General features: G+C 38.8%; 1 protein-coding gene across 1 annotated transcript in view; it reads right to left on the minus strand.

Annotated features, from left to right (window-relative positions):
- Window positions 1–1061: 1061 nt before the first annotated feature.
- Window positions 1062–17675, minus strand: part of IQCG (IQ motif containing G) — a 50990-nt gene continuing 34376 nt past the window's right edge. Inside the window, exons 7-11 of the mRNA XM_008570708.1 lie at window positions 15572–15733; window positions 14538–14612; window positions 3563–3694; window positions 2530–2631; window positions 1062–1665 (exon numbers count right to left, since the gene is read on the minus strand). Coding sequence (XP_008568930.1) covers window positions 1534–1665; window positions 2530–2631; window positions 3563–3694; window positions 14538–14612; window positions 15572–15733 — 603 coding nt within the window. The 3' untranslated portion in view covers window positions 1062–1533. The remainder of the gene's footprint in view (window positions 1666–2529; window positions 2632–3562; window positions 3695–14537; window positions 14613–15571; window positions 15734–17675) is intronic.

Here is a 17675-nt window from a genome sequence, read left to right on the forward strand (position 1 = left end):
TCTACAGTTCAGCAGTGACTAATGATGTGTTTTTATGGCTATGAGTCTGATGAATTTTAAAAACCAAGCACTTAAATTGTTATAGAAATGAAGGAAAATAAAGATACTTAGAAGCTTTTTTCTATACAAATTGCAGTGAGATGGTTTACAGCAGATTACATTTTATTACTGAAAATGTTGTAAACATGTAATTAGTAAAAGATTTTGTAAAACACTGTCCTATATTTGTATGTTTGTAAATATATTGCCTAAGTCCTAAGTATAAATATGTCAATATCATGTATGTTATTTTAAATTGTCTGCATGCCACCTTATATGTTGACATTAAAATAAAAGCTAACACTTCAGTAGCATGTAATAAAGGCTGATTTGAAAAGATTCACATCTACAGCATAGTTCCCTTGGCAAAGATGAATCAAAGAAAGAGTATCTAATTCCCTAAATGAACATCAGTAGAAACAGGCTCCATAATAGGCCTTTGAGGTCAAAATTGACTTCCTTAAGGAAGTAAAGATATCAAGATTACTCTATATTTGGAGTTAGATAGAAGGCTTAATTCTTGAGATATATGGGACACATTAGGACAACTTTTCTCTCGGAAATTATCAGCTATGCTGAAGGGAAAGCATCCTAAGACGTTCTATTTTGATTAACCAAGGCGAGAATCACCTAGTGGGCTCACTGTTCTTTAGGAAAGGAGGGAGAATGACAAACACTTAATCAACCTTTCTGTGAGCCAGGCACGAGTCAAGTATTTCACATACCTTATCTCTTTTAGTCTTAACACCCCATAGGTGGGAATTGTTGAGTAAGCAAAGCAGGTATAGAACCTAGTTTCTTACTTATGAAAAAATATTTCCAAACTAGCCTTCCAGAGAACCTGTCCATCTTTACTGTTTATGGGTTGTTCATCCTAACATCCTATTTCTATTTCTGTCTTGTATTTATAGTTTATATCCCTACCCATTTCCCAGAAAAGTTGCTGAAGCAGCTTATAATGGGATGTGTATTCCATGCCACCCCCACCCAGTAAAAACTCTAAAGTGATAAATCTAAAAGGCTGGAAGGAACCAACATTTATTAAAACTTTACTGTGTATATATTATGCTAGACACTTCATAAACATCTCGTAATTCCTACTGAATACTTGCTCATAAGAGTTTTTTCACTAAAGACAAATTGAATAAAATCAGACTCACAAAACATCACAGGAATTACTGAAGTGTAACTAACTAAGCCCATGAACTGTATTTTTCTGGTGAGAAAGAGCAAGAGGGATCTTCACAAGGCTACTAGAAACATTTCTTCACAGCAAAATTCAAAATATGAAAAAGCCCTAAATCGGTGGTATAATCCTAACTTGGGGTTTGAAAACTAATATAACAGGCAAAATGGAATCACCAGGCGTCACCTGAGAATGTCCAAATAAGAAATCTGTAGATGAGTTATCTGTGATGGTATAAGATGTTTCTTACTCCCTCCAGGTCCTTCCCAGCTCCATAATACAGGAGGAAAGGATGAAAGATAACTTGGTCACTTCTTGCCTCTCCGCTTATCCTTGTCTTTGCCTTTACCTTTTGCATCCTTGCTATCATCTTTATCCCTAGGCATTCTGAAGCCACCAATTTCCTTTCGTACCATAGTGCCTCGCCACCAGGCCTGGAGCTGGAAGAGAAGGGGGGAATGAGTACAATTTACAGTGTGCCTGACAAGCTACGTTCTTTCCACCCACAGGGACTGTTTGATAGAGACCATTCTTCACACAGAAGCTACTTTATCTGGGACATGAAGTGGCCAGGCACACTGTCAATACTGTGACGTTTCCCTGTTGTACGGGACCCAGAGCTTAAGCCCTGGACCAAGAATGAAGCTCTCAAGGAGTAAAAATAAAGAAAAGGAATCTGGTTAGGCCAATTTTTCCTTCACACTTAGAAACCTGACTTCCTTATACTGCTTCCCTTTATGAGCGTCCAAGTTCCCCATACCTAACAACTATTTGATCCAAAAGGAATTTCGGTTACCCAGGCCAGGGGCAAAAGCAAGCTCTCAGTCAAAAATGTACAAATAAGGGGCCGACCCCATGGCTCACTCGGGAGAGTGCGACGCTGGGAGCGCTGCGGTGCTCCCACCACGGGTTCAGATCCTATATAGGGATGACCGGTGCGCTCACTGGCTGAGCGTGGTGCGGGCGACACCAAGCCAAGGGTTGTGATCCCCTTACCGGTCACAAAAAAGAAGAAAAAAAAATGTACAAATAAGGACATGCAAGTTAACTCATTTGGTCAAGAGTGTGGTGTTGATAACACCAAGACCTGGGAATACATCCTTTTCTATGTCAACTGTCTCCCTGCACTATGGACTGTGTTGGCAAACTCCAGTGATAACAAAAGGCTATGCTTCCTCACAGATCTCCTATTCCGTTGCAAACTGCTACGTCTTTGATAATGAATGAGGAATGCTTTGCGTTCCTCAATGTTAGGCCAGCTATGGCACTGACGGGGCATCAAGATGCCATTTATGGTTTTCTACCTTTATGGCGCTTTTTAATTCCAGGAGAAACTGTTCTGCCTTCTTCCTGCTCCTCTCCTTTTCTAGACGATCTTCAATGATGACCTGTTCGTACTCCCTTATCTGTAAAAGTAGACATTAATCATATGTTACAATATTCTCGGCTAAACTGTGGCACAGCCAGTCTTGCACTTTTAATACAAAAATTTAAAATAAAACGTGCTAAATCGGCCAGCCCGGTGGCGCACTGCTACAGTGCGCCGCTTGGGAGCGCGGCAGTGCTCCCGCCGAGGGTTCGGATCCCACATGCAGACTGCTCACTGGTTCCCGCTCACTAGCTGAGCGAGGTGTGGGCGCAACACCAAGGGTTGCAATCCCGTTGCCGGTCCCGGTCCGGTACGGGCGCGACACTGAGGGTTGCGATCCGTTGCTGGTCACAAAAAAAGACAAAAAGGAAAAAAAAAAAACGTGCTAAATCTAAACCAAAGGGGAAAAAAATTACTACATTCCTAGTTTGTAAATATTTACAGATTAACTTTATAATTGTTCCCCCAATTTTTCATTTGAATAATTCAAATTTAAGTTTTAAAATCTTTCATAAAAATGAAATACTCAGTGTGTGATTAATGATCTCAAAATAATGTGATTTTTTAAAACTTTGGTAGAACGTACATATACAAATAGCTTTCCTTTAAAAGAGAAATTTGGGAAGTTCTATGCTTATTTGATGATGAAATCATACTCACAGGCTTTTTAGAAGTTACCATTTACAAAATGTCTTCAGAGACCATAAAGTGAAAATAATAATAGTATCTATCTCAAGGGCTTGTGAGGGTTAAATAAGTTATATATGTAAAATACGAGAAAAGTGCCTGGGTCAGAGTGAGTATTACATAAATGTTAGCTACTACTATTGTCCCCATCATCATCATCATCTAAAAAAAATCCCACTGATTTACCTGCACACTTCTACTTTTCACCAAAAATAGTATTACTTAGCTACTGTAGTTTAGCTACCCCTCACTCCTCAGGGAGCACCCTTATGACTTCTTACCATCTTTGCAAGGTCTTGAAGGTGTGATAAGTCACTGGCCTTTGCAGCTTTGAGAGCATTTAGTTCATTCTGTTTCATTTCTGTGTCCTTATCAAATTTATCCATCCAGAACTCTAGCTTCTCCTCAAGTTTCTATTTGGAAAGAACATGAAAACATGGCTTCCACCAGACACAAAACAGTAATACACTGTATGATTCCATTTTTATAAGGTTCAAGAACAAGCAAAACTTTTCTATAGCAATAAAAGTCAGAAAAGTGGTTACTCATCTGGGGGGAGGGTGGAATTGCTGATTAGGAATGGTGCATAAGAGAGAGACCTCTGGGATGCTATGAATGTTATATCTCTATCTGGGTGATGGTTACATGAGTGTACATTTGTAAATATCAAACTATACACTCACCATTTGTGAATTTTACTGTGTGTATGTAACTCAATTTAAAAATAGGGGGAGGAGGGTCTTCCAGATGTGTGGGTAAGGAAATTGCAGTGAAGAGAAGAGAAATAAAAGGTAGGTAGAAAATTCTGAAGGATAAGGAATGACATGAGATGTCTCCTTGATTGACAGCATTAAATATTAGTCAAGAAGGATATGATGCCTTCAAAATTCTAAAAGAAAATGAATGTGAATCAAAGATTCTATACCTAGCCAACCTAGCATTTCAACATGGGATGTAGAAGAGGGAGAGAAGAGGTAAGTGAAAGCTCTGCCAAGAATCAATTAATATTGATTAATTCTAGAGTTACAAGAAAGAAAAAGTCTTAAATATGTATGTTAAAATTTTAAAGGTTACCATTAAAAGAACAGAAATGGATAACTTCCAAATTCCCAAAGCATGTACTTCAAGAGTGGGACATTGAGAGATGACTTTAGGTGGTACATAGCATAGAAGTTTTTTAGAAAAATGATTCATAGTCAATCATTCTGATTAAGGTAGAGAGCATATCAGTTTGGTGCTATCACATCTCTTACATCTTTCTTATTCTTAACACATTTATTTTGTCAAATAAAATTTGTGGGTGGCCAGCATTAAGCCTAACAGACCAAACTAATACTGAGTATAACTACAGTAGCTGAGCTTTAGTTAACTGAAGGAGGCTCTGTAACCAGTTAACCAATAGAACTGTAACCAATTAAGCTGGCTCTACACTGCATTTCTGTTTCCTATAAATGTCAGATCATGTTTTGGTTGCGGTTCTCTTGGCTGCCCAATTCACAAATCATTTTTGTTTTCTTTTGTTTTGCTTTGCTTTGCTCTGCTTTGCTTTGTTTTTCTTTCCTCAAATAAACTCAGTTAAAGTTTAAACTTGTCTGTTGAACAATTTTCACAAAGAGAAAACAGGCTCCAGGCAGGCAAAAGGATCTGACTAAAATGTAATAACATCATTTGGCATTTATTGTACTTCTATTTACATCAATTTCTATTTATAGCAGGTGATACTGGTTCTCCTTTTGTAGTGATGATATAAAAACTTTAATTTAAAATAAGTTATGTCATTGTTTAGGTGAGTAACTAGGTAGAAAATATTAAATAATAACACCGTGGTATGCAGATATTACCAAACTATGAAAGTGATATGCAAAGAACTGGAGTTTGCACTAGAAAGCGAAAACAAAAATTCCATCAATCCATGAAAATTTAAGGAGGAAGGAAACAACTAGAAAGTTTGAGAAGCAGTAATCATAAAATGGAAAAATTAAGTACAAATGAAAACTCATGATAAAAGTAAACTGTGATAATTCCATCCATCTTAGTCCATTTGGGCTACTATAACAGAATACCACAGACTGGGTGCATTATAAACAACAGAAATTTATTTCTCACAGTTCTGGAGGCTGGGAAGTCCAAGATCAAGGCAGTGGCAGATTCCATGTCTGGTAAGGGCCTACTTTCTAGACTGCCACCTTTTTGTTTTAACCTCACATGGTGGAATGGGCAAGGGATCTGTCTAGGGTATTAATAGGGCACTAATCCTATTCATGAGGGATCCACCCTCATGATCAAATCATTTCCCAAAGGCCCCACTTTTGCAGGGGTTGGCAGCTGGCCAGTACGGGAATCCAAACCTTTCACCATGGTGTTATCAGCATTGTGCTCTAACCAACTGAGCTAAATGGCCAGCCCATGGCTCCACTTCTTAATACTACCACCTTGGGAGTTAGAATTTCAACATAAGAATTTGGGGGGGGGGGGACATAAAAATTCAGCCCATTGCAATCCCTATCAAAAGAAAGACTCTCCCTTTTTTTTCTTTTTTTTAAAAAAAATCTAGCTATACACTACTTACAAGAACTACAGCTAAAACAAAACAACCACAGCAAAAAGAAAGTAGGTTTGGCAATTAATATCTGGCAAAATAGTATTTGAACCAAAAATAATAAATGAGACAAAAGGGCATTTTTACACTGATAAAAGACACACTCTATTAAGAAGATATTACACTTATGAACCTTTATATTCTAATAACATTTTGGAATATATAAAGCAAAAATTATTAGAAATACAAGAAATTGGCAGATCTACAATCATCTTAGAAAACTATCACACTTCTCTGAAATCAATAGATTCTCAGGCAGACTAAAATAAATAACAAAACGAAGAATTTGACAGCTAGAATAACAGACATTTATACATCTTTGTACCTAACAAAGAATAGAGATTTTTTTCAAATAACCATGGAATATTCACATAACCTGACCCCATATATTAAGGCCAAATAAGAGCTCGACAAATTCCAACAAGCATTATTAATCTTATGCTTCACGTTCTGAGACCACAGCACAAGACAATAAGAGCATAAAGTTCAAAGGGTTGGGAGGTTTATAGCACAAACATCAAAGCGTTCTTGTGAGCAATAGAAAGCCTGTGCCAACTCCATCTACTTAAATATTTAATAAACAACCTTTTAAATAACTCTGAGTTAAAGAAGAAATGACAAATTGTAAACTATAAATCATTTGGAAAGGAATGACAATGTGAGCACTATGTATCAAAATCTGTATATTACAGCCAAACAGTACTCAGAAAATATATTGGTTTACACACATTTAACTAGAAAATAATAAAAGTTCAAAAAATGAATTGAACATTTAGGAAACTAGACAGATTAGCAACACAAAATCAAAGAAAGTATAAGAAAATTACTCAAAGCAAAACCTAATGTGGCAGAGAAAAAAACAGACTTGCCCAAAAAAGCAAAAGATTTTTTTTGCAAAGACCAATAAAATGGTCAAACCTTTAACAAGTTCCAGCCAGAAAAAAGGAAAGCACACATTTTTTTTTTAAAAGTAGAATCAGTGAAAAAGATGATATAATTACAAAAATGAAGGAAATTTTATTTTTTTTATTTTTATTTTTTTTCTTTTTGTCTTTTTTTCGTGTCCGGCAACGGATCGCAACCCTCAGTGTCGCGCCCGTACCGGACCGGGACCGGCAACGGGATCACAACCCTCAGTGTTGCGCCCGCACCTCGCTCAGCCAGTGAGCGGGAACCGGTCTGTATGTGGGATCCGAACCCTCGGCGGGAGCGCCGCCGCACTCCCAAGCGGCGCACTGTAGCAGTGCGCCACCAGGCCGGCCCGGAAGGAAATTTTAAAGTTGTAAGAGACGATAGAGCACAGCTTTATACTAATAAATTTGAAATCAGTGTTTAGATGAAATGGATTATTTTCTAGGAAGACATAAATTACAAAAAATGACTCAAAAAGAGATTTGAAAAGTGAAGAGATGAATAATCATTTAAAAAGTTGAAAAGGTAGCCAAATATCTCCCCTTAAAAATGGATACTCAGGGGGCCGGCCCGGTGGCGCACTGGATAGTGCGCCGCTTGGGAAGCGCGGCGGCGCTCCCGCCCAAAGGTTCGGATCACACATACAGACCGGTTCCCGCTCACTGGCTGAGCGAGGCGCGGGAGCAACACCGAGGGTTCCAATCCCGTCGCCGGTCTCCGGTCCGGTACGGGGGCAACACTGAGGGTTGCGATCCGTTGCCGGACACGGAAAAAGACAAAAGACAAAAAAAAAAAAAAAAAGGATACTCAGACAAAATTGTTTATGACTGAATCTTACCAAGCTTCAAGGGAACAGATAATCTGTTTTGTTTTATTTATATTTTTAGGTTTCAGAGCATAAAAAGAGAAAGCTTCCAACTCATACTGCCAAGCTAGCATAACTCTGATAGCAATACAACAAAGCAGCACCACAAAGGAAATGTATAGGTTAATCTCACTTATGGAGTATATAAATACAAAATAAAAGTCTGTAAATCAGTTCTAGCAGTCTATTAAAAGAATAATACATTATGACTAGGTATAGTTTATCCCCCAAATTTAAAGATGACTCAACATCCGCAAATCAATGTATTTTACTTTATTACATATTAAAGGAGAGAAAACCATATCATCTCAATGGATGAAAAAAAATCCATTTCATAAAATTGAGTAGTTATCTTGATTTAAAAAAACAAAAAACTTTTAGCAAATTAACACCAAAAGGAAACTTCCTTAACTTGAAAAAGGTTATCTACCAGAAACCTCCAGAGTAAACCTCATACTTGAAAAGAAAAAACCCAAAACCATCTGTGCCAGCTATCAATTTATTGCCTCTCAGCTTCAGATTCATACCTCACTGCCTTGCTTTTCACTGGATGCCTACTGTAAATTTCTTTTGCCAGTTAGCAAAGTGTTAAGCTTTCTCAGTAGAGGGCGCTAGAAGAACAGACAGGAGAGCTTCTCTCTGGTGCGCGTGCTGCTTCTCTGTCTTGTTCCTAGGGCATGGCTGCCAGTGGCATGCTTGCTGGACACCCAGTGGTACTCGTTCAGCAACAAGTTTTACTGACACCACAGCAGGAGGATTCTTGCTCGCCAAATACATTATGACCACGGAGGATTTATCCCAAGAATTTAAAGATGACTCAACATCAGCAAATCTATAATGTATTTTACTTTATTAATATATTACAGGAGGAAAAAACCACACCATCTCAATGGATGAAAACAAATTCATCTCATAAAATTACTCATACTGATTAGAAAAGAAAAAAAAACTTTAAGCAAGGTCCACAGTTCCCTGTTTGCCAGTCTTATCCTGCCAGCTGTGAACCAGCTCTGGCCCTGGGCAGTCCAGCAAAATTGTCACTGGATGATGGGGGCGGGTGAGGGCACAGCCACACCCTCTCCAATGAGGTCTGAATCTTAGCCTTGGGAAGGATCCTCCCCTCCCCCCACCTTCCAAGTTTATTCCCTCCTTGGATACTGTCCTTTAACCCTACAGTGTTCTTTAGAGTTTTCTTTTATCCCTTCTGAAGTAGCCAATCCCTTATTAATAGCTCATGATTCTTTCATTAAATTTTCTCTATGCAAATTACTGGCATGGCTTCTGTCACCTAAACAGATCATTTTTTTTTTTTTTTTTTTCCCTTTTTGTCTTTTTTCGTGACCGGCAACGGATCGCAACCCTCAGTGTTGCGCCCGTACTGGACCGGGACCGGCAACGGGATCGCAACCCTCGGTGTTGCACCCGCCCCTCGCTCAGCCAGTGAGCGGCCAGTCTGTATGTGGGATCCGAACCCTCGGCGGGAGCGCCGCCGCACTTCCCAAGCGGCGCACTGTAGCAGTGCGCCACCGGGCCAGCCCCTAAACAGATCATTAATGATACAGAATTAATACCAGAAATGTAGTTTATCTCCCTCTTGCTAATTCATATGTCTCAGTAAGGCATCTAAGTCCCTTGCTATTTCCTGTTCATCAGATATAATCAGCCTAATGTCATTTCATCAATGCAGTGGACTACTGTGATGTTTTGTGGAAAGTCAAAGTGAGCAGTATTTCTGCAGACCATATTTTGGGAGAGAACAGAACAGACATAGCCTGGATGTGAGATTATGAAGGTGTACTGTTGGCCCTGCCAGATAAAAGAAAACTGCTTCTGGCGATGTTTTCAAACTGGTTTGAAGGAGCTTTGGTCAGGTTAACAGCTACATACTGAGTACCAGTGGCTGTGGAAGATTGGCCCCAGTAAAGATATTACATCTGGAATAGTAGCTGCAATTGGAGTCACTACCTGACTACATTTAGAATAGTCCACAGTCACTCTCCAAGATCCATTTAACTTCTGCATAGTCCAAACAGTTGAGTTAAATGGGGTTGTGGTAAGTATCACCACCCCTGCTTCTTTCAAATCTTTGATGGTGGCATTATCTCTGCAGTTCCACGAGGGATGCAGCATTACTTATGGTTTACTATTTTGGGTAGAGAGAGGAAGTCCCATAGGCTCTTACTTGGCCCTTAGTACCATAATGGCCCCAGGTATGTCTATTCTAATTATACATTCAGTAACTGGGTGTAGTGGATTGAATTATGTCCCCCCAGAACTTGTTGGAGCTTGAACTGTGTTCCCCACGTTTTATGTATTAGAAACAGTCCCCACTGTGACAGTTAAGAGGGTGGGAAATCCTAATATGGTGATTGAAAGGTGGAGGCTTGAAGAGGTAATTGGATTGTAGGACCATGCTGTAATGAATGGATTAAAAATGGTAGTCAAGGGCATGGTTCTGAGGGCTTAAAAAGAAGGGGAAACTCTCTCTCTCTCCCTCTCTCTGCACCCTCCCACCATCTTGCAATGTGAGACCCCTGGGTCACTGTCACCACTCCCAGATGGACTTTGGACTTCCCAGCCTCAGAAACTGTAAGCAATAAATTTCATTTTTTTGTTATAAATTACCCAGTTTGAGGTATTTTGTTATAAGCAACCTAAAGGGACTAATACACTGGGGAAATAACACAGGGTGGTTCCATAGAACAAGTGGGCCCACAGTAAGACTTAAGACTCCACCTGTGCATATTATTACCTGACTGCCATAATCGCCCATTTTGACTAGTGGCCACAGTATTGTTTTGGGTCTCCATGAATTAACATCAATTCAGAGTCAATGTTTAGTAATCTCAAAAGGTCTGGGTATTTCCTTTTCTCCAGTGCATTGTCACTCTGGTAAATAACCACAGGTCTTCTGAGTAAGGACTAGAGGAAGATTTACAGTATGTACCTGCAGCAACGCTGCAGGGTTCATCCCTAGGTGGGCACATCCTCCACCCCCTTTAATAAAGAGGTCCTGGGTCTGTGAAATGACTTAGTTCTGGGAACTGAGTGAGAGTCCTTGACTCTCCATTGTGGTTACTCAAATCAGCTTTTTGGATACTGGACCCAGACTTTGTTTTCTGTTATGCTTGAATTAGGCTGCCCATCAATTTTGTTCCCAGGGATACCATGACTTTTTTGGCGGGGGCAGGGGAGACAGCTGGCTGGTGTGGGGATCTTATTCCTTGTCTTTGGTGTTATAACAACGTGCTCTAACCAACTTAGCTAACCAACCAGCCCCTGGATACCATGCTTAATTAGCCATTGCCAAAGATCCCTGGGGTAAAGGCATTCTGATTACCATTACATCCCTGCTGCCCTTCATGGTAAATGTGCCCACCTTATCTTTGACAGTTTAGTGCTGCCACATATCCATTTCAAGATCCCCTCATCCCCACTGAAGTCAGGGAGCCCATCCCAGGGACTACATCCCCCATAGTCATACCTGGCCTACATAGGAAAGCAACCACAGAGCTTTTTAAGAACGTAGGTGCTCACCTCACTAATGTTTTTCTCAGTGTCTTAGTAAAGGAGTGTTTTCTGGGCCTTCTCATGGTTAGGGATGAGTGTTTGGTGGTAGATGTGTGGGTCACACATAACAAATCCACTCTGACATTCTTATCTCCCTGAGTCTTTGGATTATCTCTTCCACATCATAACAGGGTGACTCTGGCATGTTCACCTCATTAAATGTAGGAAACTGTTGAGTCCAACCAAGAAAACTATTAGAATCACCTCCACCTGCACAAGCTAACACATTAAAATCCAAAATCTCTAGTAAGTGCATTCATATCAATGAATTCAATCCAATCTAGTGTTATATTTTACCCTCCTTGGTCTAATACCCTTAAAATCCATTCCTACACATGTTCCCCAGGTTTCTGCCAATATATATTAGCAAAATCTTACACTTCTTTTGGTGTGTAAGCTATGTCCTTCTGAGTTATGGTTATCTGAGTTATATGTCCCTCTGGAACATGCTGAAATTTGACCTTAGTTATGGATCCAGTCACAATAGGAGTGATAGTGCTGAGCCTGAAGAAGGAACATCTCCTTTTAAGGCGTTTTCCCCTGATGAAGTTATCACAGGATTTGGGGGATGTATTAGTCCATTTCTGTTGCTTATAACAAAACACCTGAAACTGGGTGATTTATAAAGAAAAATGAAATTTATCACTTACAGTTTCTGAGGCTGGAAAGTTCAAAGTCCATGTGGTGGTGGTGACAGTGACCCAAGGGTCTCACATTGCAAAATGGTGGAAGCAGAGAGAGCAGAGAGAAAGAGAGAGACAGACTCTCCTCTTCTTTTAAAGCCCTCAGAACCATGCCCCTGACCACCAGTTTTAATCCATTCGGTACAGCACGATCCTACAATCCAATCTCCTCCTCAAGGTCCCACCTTTCAATTACCATAATAGGATTTCCCACCCTCTCAACAGTCACAGAGGCAAAGGAAGTCTGGTCTCCTCAAGCACAGGAGGGCAGACTACTACTGGCAAGGGAGCCTTAAAGTAACTTGGGGGTTCAAGATAGTTGATTGTATCTGAATCCAACCACATGGGATGATCCCATTGCAGGTTTCAGGGTCCTATTCTTTCCCAATGAGTGCCATAACCTGCACATGAGAATTTGGCATCACTATGAATTTACGTGTAATCCTGACCAAAATGCCATTAAAACCAAGAATAGAAAAATGATGCCCCATTATCACTACTACCATCAAAATTATACTTGACTTTCTAGCTATTCAGTTAAGCCATGAAATGGAAATAGACATATAAATGATAAAAAGGGAAGTATAAAATCGTTATTATATGCAGTCAAAAAGATTTTCAATCTAGCAAATCCAAATGAATCAACTGAAAAACGATTAAAACTAACGAGAGGGTATAAGGAATCTAGAGTACTATACAAAAATAAAGTGTTTCCCATATACCATGCACTTAGAGACATGTCCAAGAATGTTTAACTTTGCTATAACAGCAAAACTTAAAAGCAACCTAAATTCACCAATGGAAGAATGGTTAACTAAATGTCAGTATATTCCAACCATGGGATATTATATAGCAGTTGTACTGCTATAGAAAACATTAGAGATAAAGTAAATTTAAAAAAACAAAAAACAATAACAACAAAAAAAACAGGGTCTGGAACAATACATGTAGTTTGATCCCATTTATGTAAAAAAAAAATTAAAAATACATATGTTTTTAGTTATATGTATATGAAAAGAAAAAATGTAGAAGAAACTTCCCTATGGAAAGGGGAGTAATTTAATAGGGCTCTCACTTTTTAAAATCTCTCTCTCTCTCTCTCTCTATATATATATGTGTGTGTGTGTGTGTGTGTGTGTGTATATGTATATATATACATATTTTTTTTGACAGCTGGCTGGTGTGGAGATCTGAACCCATGGCCTCTAAACAACTGAGCTAACTGGCCAGCCCCATTCTGTATATTTCTGTGTTTTAAATTCTTCGTTAAAAGCGTATTTATGTATTGCTTGTGTTATTGGGCTGAAGATCTGGGAAACACTGACTTCCTCCATCCATCATCTATTTATTCACCAACTCACCTGACCGTTATTAAATACCTGTTGTACCTCACAATTGAAACAGGTAACATGATACATAGTTTAAATTGCAGGGGTAACAGGACCCTGATTCTAGTAGCCTACCAGATATTTTGTTCAGTAAAGGCCCATGAGATAACATCTAAAAATTCTCTTCTTTAACTGCAAGTTTGGAACTGTTTACTGAAAATTCACTAGCTTTTCCAAAGGCAAGCTGTATTATGAGTAAGCCGAAAATTTTTTCCTTATTCATCCAACAGGGATATTCTGAAAGCCTCTAGCTAGGAACAGAAATATTTCTAACCTTAGATATATTATAGACCCAGCTTCATCTGTTATTAGTATTGGAGATACTAATTAAAACCACTTCCATCACATATAATTCACACAAGAGAAAAGGAAATAAAATTAGTAAATATACAGTAAAATGTTCTGTTCACTTGTATTAGTAAACAAAAAATGAAAAACAATTCATTAAATTAGCAGAGTTCCAAAAATATTTAAAATGGTTAGTACTATTGAGGTTACCTTGAAATTACTGCCTGCATACATTGCTAATGTCAGTATAGATTAAAAAGTATTAGCAACATTTATCAAGAGTCACAAAATACCAGACTCTCCAAAATAATAATCTCATGCTTGAGACTTACTTTCAGTAAATAACTGCAATGAAGAAAAAATAGTTATTTGGGCAAAGCTTTTATTACCGCATTATTTATAATAATGAAAATTTGGAAACAACCTCAATATTCAAAATAAAGAGTAACTATGACATATTCACAGAACATTAAACAACTATTTTGAAGAGAATGTAATAACATGAAAAAAATGAGTGAAAAAACAATTGGCAATCAAAACCCAGCATTTGATCCCTGTTACCATTCAGCCACCAAAATAAAACAACAAAAAATTGGATATTTAAAAAAATCTCCTCTCAATTGAGAATGTTTCACTATAATTTCAAAAAATCAGTAAATTTATTTTTAAATTATGACTATGATGCAATGTAGGAACAAGAAAACAGTTTCTTATATTAGCTAAATGATAAAGGCAGAAGACAAAATTTTATCTGTACCCAAATTACAGCTATATAAAATATCTATTCAGATGGATTGCTCTGAATGAAAACATGGGCTACAGTTCATTCATTAGGCTGGTAGAATTATGGTTGATTTTTCTTTCCTTTAAAATACTATTTTATGCTCTCCTCAGTATTTTATAAGTGAGATCCCTAAAAAATCAAGGAATAAAAAAGTTTTGGTGACTCACCTGCTGTTCCTTTCTAAGGAACATTTCAATCTCTGTATGAATCCGATTCTCTTCTTCGGTTTTCATCCTTAGTTTCTGTAAGGAACAATAATCAAATGCCAGGAATTCTTCCCAGCAGGGTTGAGAATCAGAAGTTTTCAAGATGGGAGAGGTGCAGCAAGAGGTTTTTACCACGAGCTGGGATCCCAAGAATTTCGTGGTATTGCTGCAGAGCTGCAGTTCAGTTCAGTTCCACCCAATTCGTGCTCACAAGCATGGCTGAGCCACGTGTCTGGTACTGTGCTAGATGTGCACAAGTGCCCCACAACAAAAAGACCACAATCCTGTTACCCAGAAAGTGATGTCAATTTAAGGAGAAAAACAATGCTTTAAGAGCACACATTTCTTAAGCCTCAAAAAGGAAATTCCGGAGTGCAAGAAAGAAGTGTGTTGTCAGGGTCTTAAGCCACACCTGGGAAGTAAGATTTCAAATAAGCGGAGGTCTCAGAGAAAGGAGTCCTCCTGCACCCAAATGACACTCTCTAATGATGTTTGCTCCCTTCTTCCTGTCGGTCTGCTGTTCTTTTAGCCACCTAGCATTCCTCCTCTAACGAAAGTCTACCCCTTCTTTCCTTGTCTTGATATTTTTCACTGTGACTTCTCATATCTATAAATTTAGGTTTGAATGAAGTTCAGCTCTCTAGATTTTATTTCTTACTGGAGGGGTAAAAGGTACTGGTTGGATGAAGTAGGCAGCAGAAAAAACCTGCAGTTACTAAGTGTCTTGTTTTGCCCTCTGCCTATAATTACCAAGAGAAATGGTAGTTGTTTTATAAAATAAGAATAAAGTGACTAAGGTGAAAGCACAAACAATTTTTAATGTCATCATAAGAGAAGCAGAAATGTAGGCTACAGCCTATTAGAATCTCTACTTGCAAATACGCAAGTCCTTATTCAGTCTTCTATTTTCAACCTCAAGTGTTGGGGGTACTGGGGGAAAATCTCCCTCTCCCAATGCCGGCCACCTGGTTCTTTCCTAATAGAGCAGTGATTACCTCAATCTCTTCCAGCAAGAGTTCCTCTGTTTTGTTACATTTTTTCTGGGTCTGGGCAATCTGCAGCTCAGTATTTCTTTTCATATAGCCATTCTCCAAGTTGGTTTTTGCCTTCAACTCTTGCAATTGGTCCTTAAGGTGAGCAATATATTCATTCCTACTCTGTAGACGAAAGGCCAGGTTTCTAAATTAAAAATACATCCCATGTCCATTCAGTTTGGTGAGTGGCTGAGGCTTACCTTTTGTATTTATAAAGCAACAAGTAACTAGAATTATTTTTCTATCACACTATGGGAAATTTAGCCAATAATCATGGAGAGTATAAATGAAAATGAAAGATAACAAAGTATTTCTAAGAATCAGGACTGAGAGATTCTTTGGTAGGCACACTATATGGGTACTCTGTATTTCCCACACAAATTTCCCATTACTATCTCATTTTGGTAGGAAAAGCACTGTCTAAATGATCAAAAGACCTGACTCTCCACCCAAACCCCACCAGCTGTGTGAACCTGATGAGTTAAACTGAGTTTTACCTTCTATGAAATAGAAACATTAAAATGTATCCTGCCTGAAATATCTCAGAGAATGATTATAAGGATTCATTAAGAATATGTGTGAAAGGCCGGCCCGTGGCTCACTCGGTAGAGTGCGGTGCTCATAACACCAAGACCACGGGTTCGGATCCTATATAGGGATGGCCGGTTGGCTCACTAGCTGAGCGTGGTGCTGACAACACCAAGCCAAGGGTTGAGATCCCCTTACCGGTCATCTTCAAAAAAAAAAAAAGAATATGTGTGAAAACTCTTTGCAGGTTACCAAGTGCTTGGCAATTTTCAGGTCTCAATAGTCATTAAGAAAAATATTTATTCAGGACCAGGCATTGAGCTAGGCACTAGGTAAAAAATAGAGATCTAAAAAGATATAATCCCTGCCCTCATAGAGCTTTTAATATAGTGGGAGAGATGTGGTAAAAAGGAAACAAATAGCTGGCTAGTTAGTTCAGTTGGTTAGAGCATGGTTTTACAATAACAAGGTCAAGGGTTCCAATCCCTGTACTGGCCAGCCACCAGAAAAATATATGTGTAAACTTTTTTTTTTTTTTTTTTTAAAGATGACTGGTAAGGGGGTCTTAACCCTTGACTTGGTGTTGTCAGCACCACACTCTCCCAAGTGAGCTAACTGGCCATTCTATGTAGGGATCCAAACCCGTGGCCTTGGTGTTATCAGCACCACACTCTCTCAGGTGAGCCATGGGCCAGCCCTTATATATGTAAACTTTTTAATTTTATTTTTATTGACGGCTGGCCATGTAAACTTTATTAAATTGTGCAAAATGATATGAAAGAAAAGGTAACAGCCTATGAGAGGAAATAACTAGAGAGACCTACATTTGATTGGATGGTCTGAGAAAGATTCTCTGAGAAAGCAATGTTTAATCTGACACATGAAGGATAAGAAAGATCATCACATGAAAAATGATTTCAAGCGGAATTCTAAAAAAAAGGAAGAGGCTGGCTCACTGTTTAGCTCACTTGGTTAGAGCATGGTACTGATAACACCTAAGTCAAGGGTTCTGATCCCTGTACCAGGCAGCCACCAAAAAAACCAAAAATAAATAAATTTAAATAAATAAAAGGAAAAGTATATGCCAAAGTCCTGAGGTAGTCAAGACCTAGATACATTCCAGGAACTGAAAGAAAACTCTGGAGGCTCTCACCTAGTGAGGGTTGAGAGTAGGACAAGATGAAGTTAAAGAGGTAGGTAAAAACAAGTCATGCAGGACTCAGGGGCCCTATTAAGAAGTTTGGGTTTTGTTCCAAATGCCAGGAGAATCCTTGGAAAGGTTTTAGTCAGGGATGTAATATTTGTCTGAAAAGAAACAAAGTGTGAGTAACTTCTTAGAGAGGTGATCATAGTTGGCTGACAACACAAGCAGCCGTACAACTAATAACAAAAATGCCTAACTTCAATCAGAGATCTATATTTGTCTGAATATCAACCACCTTTTTTTTTTTTTTTTTTTTTTTTTTTTTTTTTTTGAACCCGCCCCCCCCCGCCCCCCCCGGGGGCCCCCCCGGCCCTCCCATTTTGGATCCCAACC

This window comes from Galeopterus variegatus, unplaced genomic scaffold, assembly GCF_000696425.1.
Source record: "Galeopterus variegatus unplaced genomic scaffold, G_variegatus-3.0.2 Scaffold624, whole genome shotgun sequence".
In the NCBI taxonomy this organism is placed as follows: domain Eukaryota; kingdom Metazoa; phylum Chordata; class Mammalia; order Dermoptera; family Cynocephalidae; genus Galeopterus; species Galeopterus variegatus.